At 41.5% G+C, this 17,527-nt stretch overlaps 1 protein-coding gene across 1 annotated transcript in view; it reads right to left on the bottom strand.

Moving 5' to 3' along the window:
- LOC115105423 (rho GTPase-activating protein 32-like) overlaps positions 1 to 17,527 on the bottom strand; it is a 225,765-nt gene that overhangs the window by 148,903 nt on the left and 59,335 nt on the right. The window contains 1 exon segment of the mRNA XM_029627457.2: positions 107 to 226. Coding sequence (XP_029483317.2) covers positions 107 to 201 — 95 coding nt within the window. The 5' untranslated portion in view covers positions 202 to 226.

Here is a 17,527-nt window from a genome sequence, read left to right as displayed (position 1 = left end):
AATATCCAGCTCCACCTGCTTTAAAGCGAGGTTGTGGTTTGAAAAGCCCCATCCGGCCAGGGCAGCTATAGAGTAGAGGTGAGCGTGTCGTGCTGCTAGGTCTTACCTGTCGGAGATGTCATGGCTGGCTGCTTCCGCGGCGCCGAGCAGTCCTAGAGCTGCACTCCCCACTGCTGCAGCAGCCCCGCTGCCTGCCTCCATGATACGGACTCACTGCAGGAGCAGCCTGGCAGAGAGGGAGGGAGAATGTGGAGAGGTAGGAGAAGATAGACGGAAGGGAGCGAGGGAGAGCGAAAGCCACAGCATGACAGTGGAAAAGAGATGTGTGGAGAGGAAGGTGAGGGGGAAGATTGACAAGGGGAAAAGAGAAGAATCATCTGTTATTTGTGCATTTGTAGCCCGGGGGGGGTCACATTCAACGAGCTGCAGATGAAATTAATTTAACCCCCGCTATGCTAGATAAGCAACACCAACAAGTACCAATAGATGGCTATAGAGATAGAAATAAAACGTCTGTCGTTGTACTATGAGAAAACCCGGTGTAGCCTACTGGGTGTAACAATCCTAATGTACAGAAGCATTCAAAAACCAGAAACCTTTAATGCCTCAGAAACTATAGATACCCCACACGTTGCTACGTTTTAACGAATCGAAATGTCAGTGCCTTACCAGGGGATGCCAACAAAATAGAATACAGGTCGTTTCTTACCAGATGCCTTTCAATGAACCATATTGCATTAGTTTGGTATCATATGGGAAAAGGATTGCAGGCAGGGAAATCCGCCAATGTTATTCAACGAGATAGTTGTCACTAAGGACAATCTGTTCATGGTCACTGCTGTGCATTTTACAGGATCAACAAAACGAGATAGTGACAACCAAGGACAATCTGTTCATTGTCACTGCTGTGCATTTTACAGGATCAACAAAACGAGATAGTGACAACCAAGGACAATCTGTTCATTGTCACTGCTGTGCATTTTACAGGATCAACAAAACGAGATAGTGACAACCAAGGACAATCTGTTCATGGTCACTGCTGTGCATTTTACAGGATCAACAAAAGCAGTGTTCTTCACAGGGCCAATTTTACATTTAAAGTACATCAACACAAGGAAAGTCAAACAGTGTCTGATTTTGTCATGGTGGTGTTGTGGACAGGATTAAATCAGAGACAGCCGAGGAACACATGAGAAGAGGAGGACAAGATCAAGCGTGATGAACTCAGAAGAAGAGAAAAGAAAAGCCCACACACACAGAACAGTCCTCCCTGAATGTCGCAGCACTGTATCCGGGGGGAGGCGGACGCAGAGAGAAGCAACATCATAGGAAGAATGGCAGGAGGAAACAAAAGATAAGGAAAAGAATGGAAGGAAGAAATAAACTCCCACATGTCACGACAGACGCGACTCGCACTGAATGGGAGGGGATGGATGGCCACACACACTCTCCCCTAATGCTCTGGTGTGTGTGTGTGTGTGTGACAGCGGTGGTGAGACGTTAGCACCATTACTGACCGATTTGGAGCTCAAGTACTTCAGAGAACCCACTCGACAAACATACAAACACTTATAGTGCAATGAGACTCGTGTAGTTGCATGTAGGGAAAACGATCTCGTTCCGAATTCACTCGTACCGGGATTTGTATAAAAGTTGGCAGACAGTTTCCTTCTATACTGGGGCATCATCTCAGTGAGTGATGAGGTGTGACCTCATGGGGGAGGTATTAATATGAATTGAGTGGGACATGGTGTCATAATACCACTCAAATTCAACCTACTATCAACTTCCCTTCTTAAATCTTTGGACATATGAGGCCATGTGGTGCTACGGGAGGTCGTGTGTTGACTCGCACTTCTACTTATTTGTGAGTGAGTGAGTGAGTGAGACAGAAACATTCAGAATGTATAAGTGTGTGTGACTGTGTGAGAGTTAATGCATGTGTCACATACTTTGTGTCAAAATGAGTATGTCTCTCTGTGTGTGTGTGTGTGTGTGTGTGTGTGTGTGTGTGTGTGAGAAAGCATGTGATCTGAGTGAGAAAATGTGTGCGCGTTTGTGTGTCTGCCAGAGAGGCAGGCAGCGAGGGGCCAAGCGGACCGGGCATCACACGAATACATGATGCAGCAGAATCCCCATAAAATGGCCGACCTTGCCAGAGGACAGTGCATCTGCTCCTCCGACATCACTGAATCCCAATACACACGGGATGTCTTGAATAACACACTGGAAGTTCAGGGGGCGAGGAGGAGTGTTGATCAAAGAATGGGACGGGACGATCGAAGAAATTCAAATCTCTGCAGATGACTTTGGGAGCACATTGCATTATGGACCATTAAATATGCAGTGGCCAAGCAAGCCACACGGGTTACTCTATAGGAAAATCAATACTCAACAGATGACGTTCACTTGTACGAGCCAGTCGGTTGAAAGAAAGTAATACAGTATATCCATAGGGATTGACAACAAAGTGTTTTTAAAAAAAGGGAGAAACTACTGGTTTGTGTCCGGGTTGACCACAGAAGAACCAACTTTGCCTCAGATTATACAGTTGAAGTTGGTAGTTTACAAACACTTAGGTTGGAGTCATTAAAACTGGTTTTTCAACCACTTCACAAATTTCCTGTTCAGTGGATCAGAAGTTCACATCCACTCAGTTGACTATGCCTTTAAACAGCTTGGAAAATTCCAGAAAATGATGTCATGGCTTTAGAAGCTTCTGATAGGATAATTGACATCATTTGAGTCAATTGGAGGTGTACCTTGTGGATGTATTTCAAGGCCTACCTTCAAACTCAGTGCCTCTTTACTTGACATCAGAAAACAAATTGTAGACCTCCACAAGTCTGGTTCATCCTTGGGAGCAATTTCCAAACGCCTGAAGGTACCAAGTTCATCTGTACAAACAATAGTACACAAGTATGAACACCATGGGACCATGCAGCCGTCATACCTCTCAGGAAGGAGACGCGTTCTGTCTCCTAGAGATGAACGTACTCTGGTGCGAGAAGGGCAAATCAATCCCAGAACAGCAAAAGACCTTGTGAAGATGCTGGAGGAAACGGGTACAAAAGTATCTATATCCACAGTAAAACGACTCCTATTTCGACATTACCTGAAAGGCCGCTCAGCAAGGAAGAAGCCACTGCTCCAAAACAGCCACAAAAAAAGCCAGACCACGGTTTGCAACTGCACATGGGAACAAAGATCGTACTTTTTGGAGAAATGCCCTCTGGTCTCATGAAACAAAAACTGCCATAATGGCCAAAAAGACCATCGTTATGTTTGGAGGAAAAAGGGGAAGGCTTGCAAGCCAAAGAACACCATCCCAACCGTGAAGCATGGGGGTGGCAGAATCATGTTGTAAGGGTGCTTTGCTGTATGAGGGACTGGTGCACTTCACAAAATAGATGGCTTCATGAGGGAGGAAAATTATGTGGATATATTGAAGCAACATCTCAAGACATCAGTCATGAAGTTAAAGCTTGGTCACAAATGGGTCTTCCAAGTTGACAATGACCCCAAGCAATGACCTCAATTTAAAGGCAATGCTACCAAATACTAATTGAGTGTGTGTAAACTTCTGACCCACTGGGAATGTGATGAAAGAAATAAAAGCTGAAATAAATCATTCTCTATATTATTATTCTGACATTTCACATTCTTAAACAAAAACAAAGTGGTGATCCAAACTGACCTAAGACAGGGAATTTTTACTAGGATTAAATGTCAGTTATTGTGAAAAACTGAGTTTAAATGTATTTGGCTAAGGTGTATGTAAACTCCCGATGTATATACACGGTATTATATCTTATTCTACGCTGTTCTGATTTTGCTCATCCATATATATATATATATATTCTTAATTCCATTCCTTTACTTAGATGTGTGTATTAGGTAGTTGTTCTGAAATTGTTAGATATTACTTGTTAGATATTGCTGCACTGTCAGAACTAGAAGCATGAGCATTTCGATACATAACATCTGCTAAACATACACCCGCAATAACATCTGCTAAACACGTGTACTGTATGTGACCAATAAAATTGGATTTGATAGTCTCCCTCTAGTCATATTTTAAACGTTTTGAAATCTCACAGTATCAACTTTGCTGTAGCTCTTTTATGCCTGCTACGTTAGTGCAGACACGGGCATCTGAGCAATCCGATTGGCCAGCGGTAGGCCTATAGTGCACTTGATTGGCTCACCAGGCCTGCCGGGAAGGCAGTTTGGTTTTTTGTTGATACAGCTTCGTCTTAATAATCTAAAATAATACTTTGGGTTATCATCTTTCCAAGGGCTCCATCTGAATTCACCCGCTGACGTTCCTCTGCACTGCCACGCTCAACTTTTCCTCCGCTGGCACAATTTGATTGGCTGCTGTCCGATTCAAACTGTAATCTGTTCAATGAAGAGTTGATGCGCTGCACACTTTTTTTAATAGCATCATTTTTCATATTTGGGCTTGAGGAGGGTATCAAGTCAGTTCGAGTCAAAAGGCTCAAATCCAAGTTAAGTCACGAGTCACTGGTGTTAAAGTCAGTCGAGTTGCATGTCATAATATTTGTGACTCGAGTCCACACCTCTGCCTTATTGCCTAGTGCCTGGTATAATCGCCCTGTCAGAAAGAGACCCAAAGCGTCCAGCCCCTCGGTATGCGTCCGTGTCTTGGGGGGGTTGGATTGTGAACATAAAGACATTTCTGTTCTCTAAGTTAACTGACAATAAAGTACATCTTATCCTCTCTCTCTAAGGCTACCGTCCAGTGTGTGAAGCCATGTAGTTAAGCCTCAGCTGCTGGGGTGGAGGAATTTTACAGACTGGAGCAGAGCTAATGAAGGAAGCACAGAACTAGAGAAAAGTACAACAAATCCCAGGGTTGCCTTTTAGGATTCCATAAGAGGGGATAGGGGGTGGCATGGTGCATCCATCAGATGATTTTTAACTAAATGGCCTCTGATTTGTTTATTTTTTGTCTACTGAGCGGTAAACTGGAAAAGTGATGCATTTGAGAAACATGCCTTTTTATTACACTTAGAGCACATGCTTGTGGTTGTCTATTTGTGACAACCTAAAACATCTGTGAACTGCAACACTTCACAGTATTGCACCACTTCACATTATTGCACCACTACAGAGGCTGCAATTTGGATAACGGTGTCCTAGAAAGGCTGTGTGTGTGTGTGTTTGGAATCTGATCTGTCGACAAAGTTGACTGTGTTTCCTGCCATGGCTGACCCACACTAATGTGAACAAGCTCAATGTTCAATGTGAAACGAGGGGCGGGGTTCTGTCTCTACAGAGCATGACCTCATCCGAGGTATTGTCAGGCCAGCAGATAGCAGACTAAGTATCTGTTACATACAGCCATTCTGACACAAATGTCATCACCAAATGAAAGTTTTCACTAATATCCACATGGCAGTCACAGACATTGAAATACATGGATATGGCATTGATAAATACAGAATGAAACATTCAGGTTAATTATGTTCAATATGTTCAACTTATCGATTAAACTACATTGAAAGATCACAGTCTCCTTTATTATGGAAAAGAGGCTACAACTCAAGTATACATTTATAAAACAAGCACAAATGAAGCATGTTAACATTCCGTCAATATTTGGAATAATGAATAGGGTGTTGTGTGTGTCTGTGTAGCAGACATTACATGGGAGGTTAAATCCCACAGTAGATAGTCTATAAAAGCCGGACGTCTGGGACCTAGTGCATCACGTATGAGGCATCCAGCATATGCTTTCTGTCCTGTAAATCACAGCAAACACTGACGCCAAAGGGTACAAATAGAATTGTGCCGCAAGAGCACACACACACGCACATACGAGACAATCCATTCAACATTACAAATGGCATCTTCCGCTTTAAGACAAGACAAAGGTTAAGCTGATCAACAAACTTAAACTGTGCAAATAGGCAATTACAGAAGGCCATAGACATGGTGTGAACTGCATGGCAAAGACAGAGAGAGAGGAGGAGGGAGAGAACAAGAGAGAAAGCCAGAGAAAGCCAGCAGGAAGGACAGAGGGTAGGGCACAGTGAAAAGAAAGAAGTGAGCGCATGAACCATTCATTGCCTGGGGACAAAGTAAAGTGTGAGAGATACACACAGAGCGAGAGAGGGATAGAGGGCGAGCGGTGAAAGCAAGAGACATTTCTGACAAGCAAAACATTTGGGGACTATGTCAACAACAGACTAATGAAATAAATACCAGAAGGTCATTTTTGGGAAAAGTTCTCCTTTAATGCTAGAAAATCACAATTTAACTAAATAAATGTGATTGGTTTGACAAATGGCCCTTCACAATGTTCCATTCATCCATATGGAATGACCCCTGTCCTCTGTGTAAAATATGTAGACTAGTAGTAGAGACATGTGCTTTGGATATGTCAATTAGGAATTAGTCCTAAAATTCGGATGACTGATGTGCCAAAAGTAAACTACCTGTTACTCCGGCCCAGAAGCTAGGATATGCATACCATTGGTAGTATTGGATAGAAAACACTCTGAAGTTTCTAACACTGTTAAAATACTGTCTGTGAGTATAACAGAACTGATATGGCAGGCAAAAACCCAAGGAGAATCCATCCGGAATATTTTTTAAATTACCATTTAAAATGCCTGCCAATTGGCAAATCAAAGAAATACCTTCCAGATTGCAGTTCCTATGGCTTCCACTAGTCTTCAGAAAGGGTTTCAGGCTTGTTTTTTGAAAAATGAGCTAGAATGAGTTTTTCTAGGTGGCTCTCATTTTAATTGTAGTGTTGTGGCGTGCGTGGATGAGGGCGCACACTTCGTTATTTATCTCTGATTATACTATTCTCCTTCTTAAAATGTATAGTTTATTTACATATTAGGGTACCCGAGGATTGATTAGAAACGTTCTTGGACTTGTTGGATGTTGTCGATTCTGATACCGATATCGGGATCTGTGTGCTTAAGGTGTCAGGTCTCCTGCAAAAAATCACGAAAGCAACCCTGACTGCACTAAGCAGACAAGGCCGCAAAAACAAAAATAATGAAAAGGTTTCAGGATATAACCTAAGCAATTAGACACTTACAGCTTCTCTATACGGGGCAGCAGGTAGCCTAGTGGTTAGAGCATTGGGCCAGTAACCAAAAGGTGGATCGAATCCCCGAGCTGACAAGGTTTTAAAATCTCAATCTACATAACGACAAAACGAAAACATTTTTTTTGTGTGCAAATTAAAAATAAAATAAAAATACTGAAAAACCTTATTTACATCATTATTCAGACCCTTTGCTATGAGACTCGAAATTGGTGTCCACTTATGGTAAATTCAATCAATTGGACATGATTTGGAAAGGCACACACCTGTCTATATATGGTCCCACAGTTGAAAGTGAATGTCAGCGCAAAAACCAAGCAAAAAGGTCAAAGGAATTGTCCGTAGAGCTCAGAGACAGGATTGTGTCAAGGCACAGATCTGGGGAAGGGTACCAAAACATTTCTGCAGCATTGAAGGTCCCGAAGAACACAGTGGCGCCATCATTCTTAAATTGAAGAAGTTTGGAGCCACCAAGACTCTTCCTAGAGCTGGCCGCCCAGTCAACCTGAGCAATCGGGGGAGATGGGCCTTGGTCAGGGAGGTGACCAAGAACCCGATGGTCACTCTGACAGAGCTCCAGAGTTACTCTGTAGAGATGGGAGAACCTTCCAGAAGTACAACCATCTCTGCAGCACTCTGCCAATCAGGCCTTTATCCTAGAGTGGCCAGACGGAAGCCATTCCTCGGTAAAAGGCACATGACAGTCCGCTTGGAGTTTGCCAAAAGGCACCTAAAGGATTCAAAACAAGATTCTCTGGTCTGATGAAACCAAAGTTGAACTCTTTGGCCTGAATGCCAAGGGTCACGTCTGGAGGAACCCTGGCACCATCCCTACGGTGAAGCATGGTGGTGGCAGTATCATGCTGTGGGGATGTTTTTCAGCGTCAGGAACTGGGAGACTAGTCAGGGTCGAGGGAAAGATGAACGGAGCAAAGTACAGAGATTTATCTGATCAAAACCTGCTCCAGGTTGAAATCCCTGCCAAAGGTCCTTCAACAAAGTACTGAGTAAAGGGTCGGAATACTTAGGTAAATGTGATTTCAGTTTATTTTATATAAACTAGCAAAATTGTCCAAAAAACAATTTTTGCTTTGTCATTATGGGTTATTGTGTATAGATTGATGAGGGGGAAAAAATAGATTAAGGCTGTAATGTTAAAAAAAATTGGAAAAGGTCAAGGGGTCTGAATTCTTTCCGATAAAAACAAATATATATATATATATATATATATATATATATATATATATATATAATAATAATAGCATAGAATGTTTGGGAGGTAAAATAATCATAATCAGGTGTCACAACCAAAATTGATTAAATGTATTAATTTATACATCAAGAGAAAGATGGTAACAAAGAGGCCCTACAATACATTGAGATCGAGAGAGGAGTGAAAGCCAGCAGGAAGGACAGTGAAGAGAGCGTAGGCACCATTCATTGCCTGTGTGGAAAATAAAGTGTGAGATACAGAGAGAGACAGGGGGGGGATAAACGAGAGCGACAAAGAAAGCGCGAGTACTCAGAAAGCAGTGATGAAGCAGTTGGTTGCTTAAATTAAATGCTCAGAATGCAGTAGCTCAGAAAGGATTTGGACAGGATATGCAGACAAAGGCTACAAACCCTGAGACACCACTAAACTAAAAAAAAAAGTGTATAAAAGCATGACTAATATGATTGTCTTGAGAGAGAAAACAACTACAATGAAAAGCACGAGTGTGCTTGTTTTTGTAGAGTAGCCTAAATGGTAAGGATGCTGAATTATGCTTTGCCATCATTGAGGAGATAATAAAATAACGAGAATGAACTGTAAGTATACTGTAGCCGACAAAATGTTACGTTTATGGTTGTTTAGTGGCCCTTTGATTGGTCTAAAACATCCCCACAGATTGAACATTGGGCTTAATCAAATACAGCTTGTGACAACAAAGCTTCAATCAAATCCTTTCATCTCCACTCATACGGTCATGCAACAGGTAGCTAGCTTTATCAATGGGCTCACTGTTGGGAGTGACTCAGCAATTATCTCCTTAAATGTAGTCAGGAATGGTGTTTAGGCCAGGCTCACCTCTGTCCAATCACTACCAACCGTCTCCTTTGTGTGCCAATATAACCTTGTGCCAGAAAAGTGACAAATCCCTTGTCAGATTTTGGTCCCTTTTCTGCTATAGCACACACTCGATGCAAGTTTCATATCTAACGTAAAAGGTTAGGAAGTGGGAAAATAAACCAAAAATGGGAAGAGACCCCACAAACAGGAACAAGCCTGGCCTGCTGAGGAGTGACGGACACCATCCTAGCTGGACGGGTGCTCTCATCTTATCAATCAACATAGAGCCCCGTCTAACTCCTCTAGCTCCACAATGAGATTGGGTGCAGGCCAGGCAGCAGGCTGTTGGCCAGCCAGCTTAGTGGAGTCTGCCACTAGCACAGTCAGTGTAGTCATTTCAGCTATCCCCATTGAGACCATGTCTGTGCCTCGATCTAGGTTGGGCAAAACTAAACATGGCGGTGTTCGCCTTCGTAATCTCACTGGAATAAAGACCTCCATTTCTGTCATTATTGGAAGAAATTGTGAAATCTCACATCTCAAAAATAGGACTACTCAATGTTAGATCCCTCAACTCCAAGGCAGTCATAGTAAATTAACTAATCACTGATCATAATCTTGATGTGATTGGCCCGACTGAAACATGGCTCAAACCTGATGAATTTAGTGTTAAATGAGGCCTCTCCTTCTGCAGGGATGCAAACTGGTGAGGGCCCAAAAAGGTGACACTTTTTTTGCACTAAAAAAATTCCCTGCTCAGGGGAAATGAAGGTTAACTAATTAAACAAAGAATATGATCTAAATGATCAGCCTCTGTAAAATGAAGTGTTTAATGTGAACCTAACTCGCAGCTTAACAGATGTAATGTTATTTGTTGCCTAGACTTTACTCCTAATGACACTCAAGCCTTGAGAAAAAAACAGTACATTAATATTGCAGTTAGCCATGACACCCTTTATAATAGAACGATTGTGACCACACACATCTAAATTCTATTTTTGCTCTTTTACAGTGGCCACTACAGTAGAAATCAAAATCGAGCAAAAGATCACGTTCAGACTAAAAAATGTAATAATCCCCCTCACTCACACACGTGTTACTGTCAAGTTCAACACAACCAATGCAATATCGTGGGCTACACTGCACTGTACACTTTCTGCCTATGGAGATCTACTCTACAATGTGCCAGCAGAGCATGATACCCTGCGTTGGCATAACTGACCTCTTTCAGGCAGAGAGTACATCTGGTATAACCCTTTTTATCCACTGTATTGAAAAAATGAGTGTGTGCTGTTCCTTTCACCTAGTGGCATCCAGCTTAAGCCAGGCGCAGCTCCAGCTACACTTGTTCAACAAGCAACTTCTCATTTTCACCTAATTCTCTCATTCTGAAAATGAAAATCACATACTGTAAAGGGAAAACATTCGTTCAGATAGTAGATAGTGCGTTAGCTAGTTAACATGTCACACAGATTGCCAGGGTCCAGTAAGCAACTAACACGTTATAACTTGAGGAACGGCAAAGAGTCATATAACGTTACCAGTTAATATTATAGCGAATTGGTTAGGTTACTAACATTAGCTCATCTGATGTTGTAACGTTGGCTAGCTAACGTCAGCTGTCTGACTTTATTTGCCAGCTAATTTTCACACCATGAACTCAATTCTTTGATCAGTAAATTTGGCTAATGTTGCTCAACATTTCTCTGGCTAGCAAACTGATAATTCGATCCAGCTAGCAAGATACTTGCTAGCAACAATGCTCACAATACTTGTTCCGCCACACTTTCTCCCTCACCTCAAACTTTCCAAATGCCAGTTGTTTTTCGGTTACAGCTCATGAAGTACGCTTCATCACCTTCTCACCCACCCAACCTTCTAACACAAGATGGCAACTGTAGGTGTGCAAAGTTTCAGACTGATAACTTCAGGAATGGGTGAGCTACATGACATTTAGCATGAAGTCACCCAGGTGTCCCACACAAGTTGCCCAAATGTACCCAAGTGGTCGAATTGGTGAAATGACCTATAACTATATACAACAGTGCAAATAACTATATACAACATATCAAAAAGCAATTCTAACACACACACATTTTTATTTTTGATAATAGAAAAAAAAAAATTGGAAACAGTACACCCTTTGGAAGTCCTCTAACACAATATTTTGCTGCCTGTGCCATGTCCCATAGCAGTCTCTTTCTGATGTAAAGCAGAGGCAAACTGAACAAGTGGTGCAGTTCATGCGACACGACGCCTCCATGCTGTGGCCTTTTGGCCCTGAAGCACAGTCATGCCTGCAGTAATGAACCGTGGCATATGAACACCACTGGGGGCAGAGGTAGAGCGGGCAGCTTGGCACAGAGAGCTCCCAATCGAAGTTGCTATCACTGTGAAAGAAAATATTTAAAAAAAATATTTGTATTGTATGAGCCTTTTATCATCACATAAAATAAACATGTGTATTGTATAGAGCAGAGGGAACAGTCACTAAGGTGAAGTGCTGTTCCATTCAACACCGGCCATTGGTGTGGGCCTGCCCTCTACTGAACAGCACCCAATGGCTATTTCATATGGAAATGGAGAGGAGTAGCAGGCGCAGTGGCCATGTGCGTTTGCTGTTCTACTCCTTTCCATTTGAATAAAAAAATGGAAAATATAATCTGACATGGAAAATATATATATCTGACACGGAATACACACACATATATACACACACACAAACAAACCACACATTTCATTGCAAAATGCTAAATATATATATATATATATATATATATATATATATATATATATATATATATATATATATATATATATATTTCATAAAACGGCATTAGCACTTACCCGTCCAGAAGTATTTTCTGTCCTTGCAGAAACAGCTCCTCAGTTCCTGTTTGAATCATAACACTCAAAGATTCCTCAAACAAAAAAATCTGTCTCACTTTCACTTCTTCACTTTAGACTGACTTCGCTTTTCCTGATTTATTCGCCATGATATCTTCAATGAAATCATTGAAAATACAACTTTCGAAATACTGCTGCGCGTAACAAGCCTCACAGCAACTCCTCTGATAGTCAAGGTGAGAATGGAGTTCATTACACGTGCATTTACAAACAAGGAACGGTGGTCCAACCCAAAACCATTACATACTGGCGTTTACCTCAGCTCATTGGCTATCGACCCAGCTAGATTTCAAGAAGATCAGTGGTCATTGGGCAGAAATACAGTCAAGCAATGAAGCTTCGCTTGTTCGTTGTCTTCAAATCAGTTCACTTCGGTCAATGCTCCCCGCAAAAAAAAAAAAAAGGATGTTTGGCTGTGTTGCAAACATCCAGAGGACTGCACTGAAACCAACCATGACTAGATAAACGATGGTTTACCGTATGTAATTACGTCGAATGCTCCGTAAAAAATTGATAGAGATGGAATTCACGGCACAAACGGTTTACAAAATGTTTCGATTTAGGCTATAAAAATTTATTTTATCAAAGAAAACGGCACTTCATTTGATCACTGGGACCCTCAGGAAGAGAAATAAGAGCAAGATATCAGAATGTAAGTCGTAATTTTACCTTCAGATGTGAATGTGTAAAAACTGTCATGGCGGAAAATGTTTGTTGTTGATTGCTCTTCTCAAACAAAAGCATGGTATTTGTTCTCTGTAATAGCTATTTTAAAATCGGAAGACAGTTTGATTACCAAGATTCTAATCTTTTGAAGGATGTAAGACACTTGCATTTTCAAGAATGTTTAATGTTACGACGTTGTATTTTTAGTTGTCACTGAAATTTCCCCTGATGTTGATCCCTGTACAGGGATCGCAGCCATAAGAGGTTTTAACTGGTAAACTGCCTTTCAACCCCCCCGCCCCACCGATGTTGGATTGAAAACGGCACATTTTTGCCGAAAGTTTACTAGTTTGCATCCATGCTCCTGGTTACACTAGTGACCATATCCCGTATTTACGACATCAAATTACAATTTACCCCAAAAAATGACAGCGTTTGTCTTTTGAGCTTCTAGTCATAAAATCTATGCAGTCTACTCAATCACTTTTTATATCTACTGTTCACAGGCCTCCTGGGCCGTATACAGCGCACCTCACAGAGTTCCCTGAAATCCTATATCGGACCTTGTAATTATGGTAGATATTCACATTTAAGTGACTTCAATATTCACGTGGAAAAGTCCACAGACCCATTCAAAAAGGCTTTTGGAGTCATCGACTCAGGTGTTGTCCAACATGTCTCCGTACCAACTCATTGCCACAATCAAACCTTGGATCTAGTTTTGTCCCATGGAATTAATATTGTGGCTCTAAATGTTTGTCCTTATAATCCTGGACTATCGGACCACCATTTTATTATGTTTACAATCGCAACAAATAATCTGCTTAGACCCCAACCAAGGATCATTAAAAGCATTCTATAAGTTCTCAGACAACAAAGATTCCTAGATGCCCTTCCAAAGTACAAAAATCGGTTGACCACCTAACTGAGAATCTAAATTTAACCTTGCGTAATACCCTAGATGCAGTCGCAACACTAAAAACAGTTGTCACAAAAATGTGATCCCTGGCATACAGAAAATACCAGAGGCTAGAAAGGAAGCTTCCAGAAAATGTTACCGGAAATGGCGCTCCACCAACTAGCTTGGAAAGACTGTACCGTGCAATATCGAAGAGCCCTCACTGCTGCTAGGTCATCCTATATTTTCAAACGAATTGAGGAGAACAACAAATCAACATTTCTTTCTGATACTGTCGTGAAGCTAACTAAAACAAAGCATTCAACAGAGGATGGCTTTCACTTCAGCAGTGATAAATTCATGAACTTCGACAAAAAGATCAGGATCATTAGAAAGCAAATTACAAAGCTCAGTTGTCCTGAGTCTGCACAGAGCTTCCAGGATTTAGGATCAATGGAGACTCACGTTGTTTAATCCTGTATCTTTTGACACATTCATGAAAATAGACATGACCTACCTCCAAACTGTCAAGCTGCACACTGGACCCTATTCCAACTAAACTACTGAAAAAGTTACTTCCAGTGCATGGCCCTCCAATGTTGAACATAATAAATGGTTCCCTATCCACCGATTGTGTACAAAACTCAAAAAGTGACAGCAATAAAGCCTCCTGAAAAATAAATCAAAAGGCACTCGCACATCTGAACAATCTAATTTGCAGGTTCCACCCTGAGCCATTGAAGAGGACCTCCAAGAAGCCAGTTTTTTAGACTGTGGCGTATATGCCACTCCACAGAGGATTATCTAGAAAAGGCAGCGGAGATCTGCATGAGGTTTCTAAGAAGAGGCTATCCCTCACAATGTGTGGATGAAGCTCATAATTTGGCATCGGAAAAAAACACGAGATGAACTGCTGCAAAAAAAGACCCACTAAAGCCAAAGAACACTCTGTAATGTTCACAACTACATATACTTTGAATTCGCGAAAAGTGGGAGGTGTGGTCAAGAAACACTGGCATATTTTATCATCGGACCCAGCTTTGCCGGCTGAATTTAAAAATCCACCACTTGTGTATAGGAGGTCGCAATCTACGCGATAAATTGGTTCGTGCCAACTGCCAGCCACAAAATAAAATTAGCCAAGCTCTTTTATGCCCTCTACCAAATGGTAGCTATAAATGCAGAGGATGCGCACAGTGCAACAACATGATAAAGTGTGAATATTTCTGCCACCCACACACAGGAAAACGGTTCCAAATAAATCACATTATTACGTGTTCCACCACCAATGTTATTTACATTATTAAATGTCCATGTGGACTCTGTTATGTCGGTAAAACCACCCGCTCTCCCAAACAGAGAATCAGTGAACATAAAAGTTCAATCAGGAGAACTGATAGGGATTATCCAGTCGCTGTACATTTCAATGACCTGAAGCATGACATTTCTACCTTTAGATTTTGTGGCATAGAGAAAGTTAAGATATCAGACAGTGGATGAGATATTAATCATACTCTGAGTAAAAGAGAATGTTTTGGGATTTTCACCCTCCAGACATTATTTCCTAAAGGACATAATGATGAAATGCCTGTATGTTATGTTGTGAATTTGAACATGAAATATGTGTCTCTTGAAGATTATTCTGACGTTTTTCGTATGATGTAATGACTATGACTAATTAACTAACTAGACCTATGACTAATGAGATTTTACAGACGTGTTTAATACGCCTTATTTATACACTTTTGTAATATTTATGAAATGCATATTGTTATATTTGGTAGCACTTGTTTGTTTTTCCTTCGCCTCCAACCCCCTTCGATGTGAGGAACGGATGTGGGTGGAGGTAGGTCTACATAAGGGTGCTAATTTAAAAAAACTCACAAAAGCTCTGATGAAGCCGTGAGGCCGATAAGTAAGCTTATTAAGAATCGGTGATACTATCAAGAGCAGTGTGCGGTTTCCTTTTTCCCTCATCTTATTTTTATAATTTAAAATTAAAATAAATGTAAAAATATATTTAAAAAATAAATAATAATAATAATAATATTAATAATAATAATAATAATAATTCGGCCTATATCGAATCGCCCATTCCTCTTTTTTTTTTGAAAATGCTGTTGCACATTAACTCAGTGCCTTCCTGAAGACAATGTATATGAAATGCTTCAGTCTGGTTTTAGACCCGATCATTGCACTGAGACTGCACTTGTGAAGGTGGTAAATTACCTTTTAATGGAGTCTGACCAAGGCTCTGGATCTTTCCTCGTGCTCCTAGACCTTAGTGCTGCTTTTGACACCATCAATCACCGCATTATTTGAGAGATTAGAAACCCTAATTGGTCTACACGGATAAGTTATTGCCTGGTTTAGATATCTGTCGAAAAGATTGTAAGCTTCGGTGTTCCTCAAGGTTCAGGACCACTATTGTTTTCTCTATATATTCTACCACTTGGCGATGTCATTCGGAAACACAATGTCAACTTGTACTGCTATGCGGATGACACATAGCTGTACATTTCAATGATTCATGATGAAGCCCCAAAATTGTCTACACTGGAATTTAAAACAATTGTCTACCCTATGTCATGCAATAAAATGCTAATTAATTACTTAAAAATCATACAATGTGATTTTCTGGATTTTTGTTTTAGATTCCGTCTCTCACAGTTGAGGTGTACCTATGGTAAATATTACAGACCTCTACATGCTTTGTAAGTAGGAAAACCTGCAAAATCGGCAGTGTATCAAATACTTGTTCTCCTCACTGTACCTACATGTACGCTACGGTCATAAGACGCAGGCCTCCTTATTGACCCTAGAATTTCTAAACAAACAGCTGGAGGCAAGACTTTCTCCTATAGAGCTCAATTTTCATGGAATGGTCTGCCTATCCATGTGAGAGACGCAGACTAGGTCTCAACCTTTAAGACTTTACTGAAGACTCATCTCTATAGAAGGTCCTATGAGTGTAGTCTGGACAGGGGTGCGAAGGTAAATGTGCAAGGCACTGGAACTACAAACTGCCCTTGCTGTCTCTGCCTGGCCGGCTCCCCTCTCTCCACTAGGATTCTCTGCCTCTTCCATTCTGTCCCTAGGAGGAGTGCGTCACTTGAGTGGGTTGAGTCACAGACGTGATCTTCCTGTCCGGTTCTGCGCCCCCTCGGGCTCGTGCGGTGGAGGAGATATTTGTGGGCTATACTCAGCCTTGTCTCCGGGTTGTAAGTTGGTGGTCCGTTGATATCCCTGAAGTAGTGTCCCTCACTTTTGTGCTTTGGCAAAATGGGTGGGGTTTTATCCTGCCTGGTTGGCCCTGTCTGGGGGTATCGCTGGACGGGGCCAGTGTCCCCCGACCCCTTTGTGTCTCAGCCTCCATGTTGCAATAGTCTATGTACCGGGGGGGGGGGGGGGTAGTCATTTATACAGTATCTGGTGTCCTGTGTAAATTTAAGTATGACCCCTTTAATTCTCTTTTTCCCCTCTACCCTCCTAGAGGACCTGAGCCATAGGACCATGCCCCAGGATTACCTGGCCATGTACTCTTATAATCAGAAGAGGATTGACCACCCCTCAGAGCCTAGTTCCTCTAGGTTTCTTCCTAGATTCCAGCCTTTCTATGGAGTTTTTCCTAGCCACTGTGCCACTACATCTGCTTTGTTTGCTGTTTGGGGTTTTAGGCTGGGTTGCTGTATAGCACTTTGTGACATCTGCTGATGGAAAAATGGCTTCATAAATACATTTGATTTCCCATTTTTGCCATACAGGTCAGCGTTGAAGAGGATCCCCAGGTGAAAAACAATTGAAAAGGCTGAAAAGAATCGCTGTCCCTCCAACGCGTACAGTCATTTCAATGCTGATTATAGCTAATTTGCCAGCAAAACCACATGCTTCATAATAATGCTTCTCATTGACCATT

The sequence above is a fragment of the Oncorhynchus nerka genome, linkage group LG22, assembly GCF_034236695.1.
Source record: "Oncorhynchus nerka isolate Pitt River linkage group LG22, Oner_Uvic_2.0, whole genome shotgun sequence".
NCBI lineage: Eukaryota > Metazoa > Chordata > Actinopteri > Salmoniformes > Salmonidae > Oncorhynchus > Oncorhynchus nerka.
This window is presented reverse-complemented; position numbering and strand designations above follow the sequence as displayed.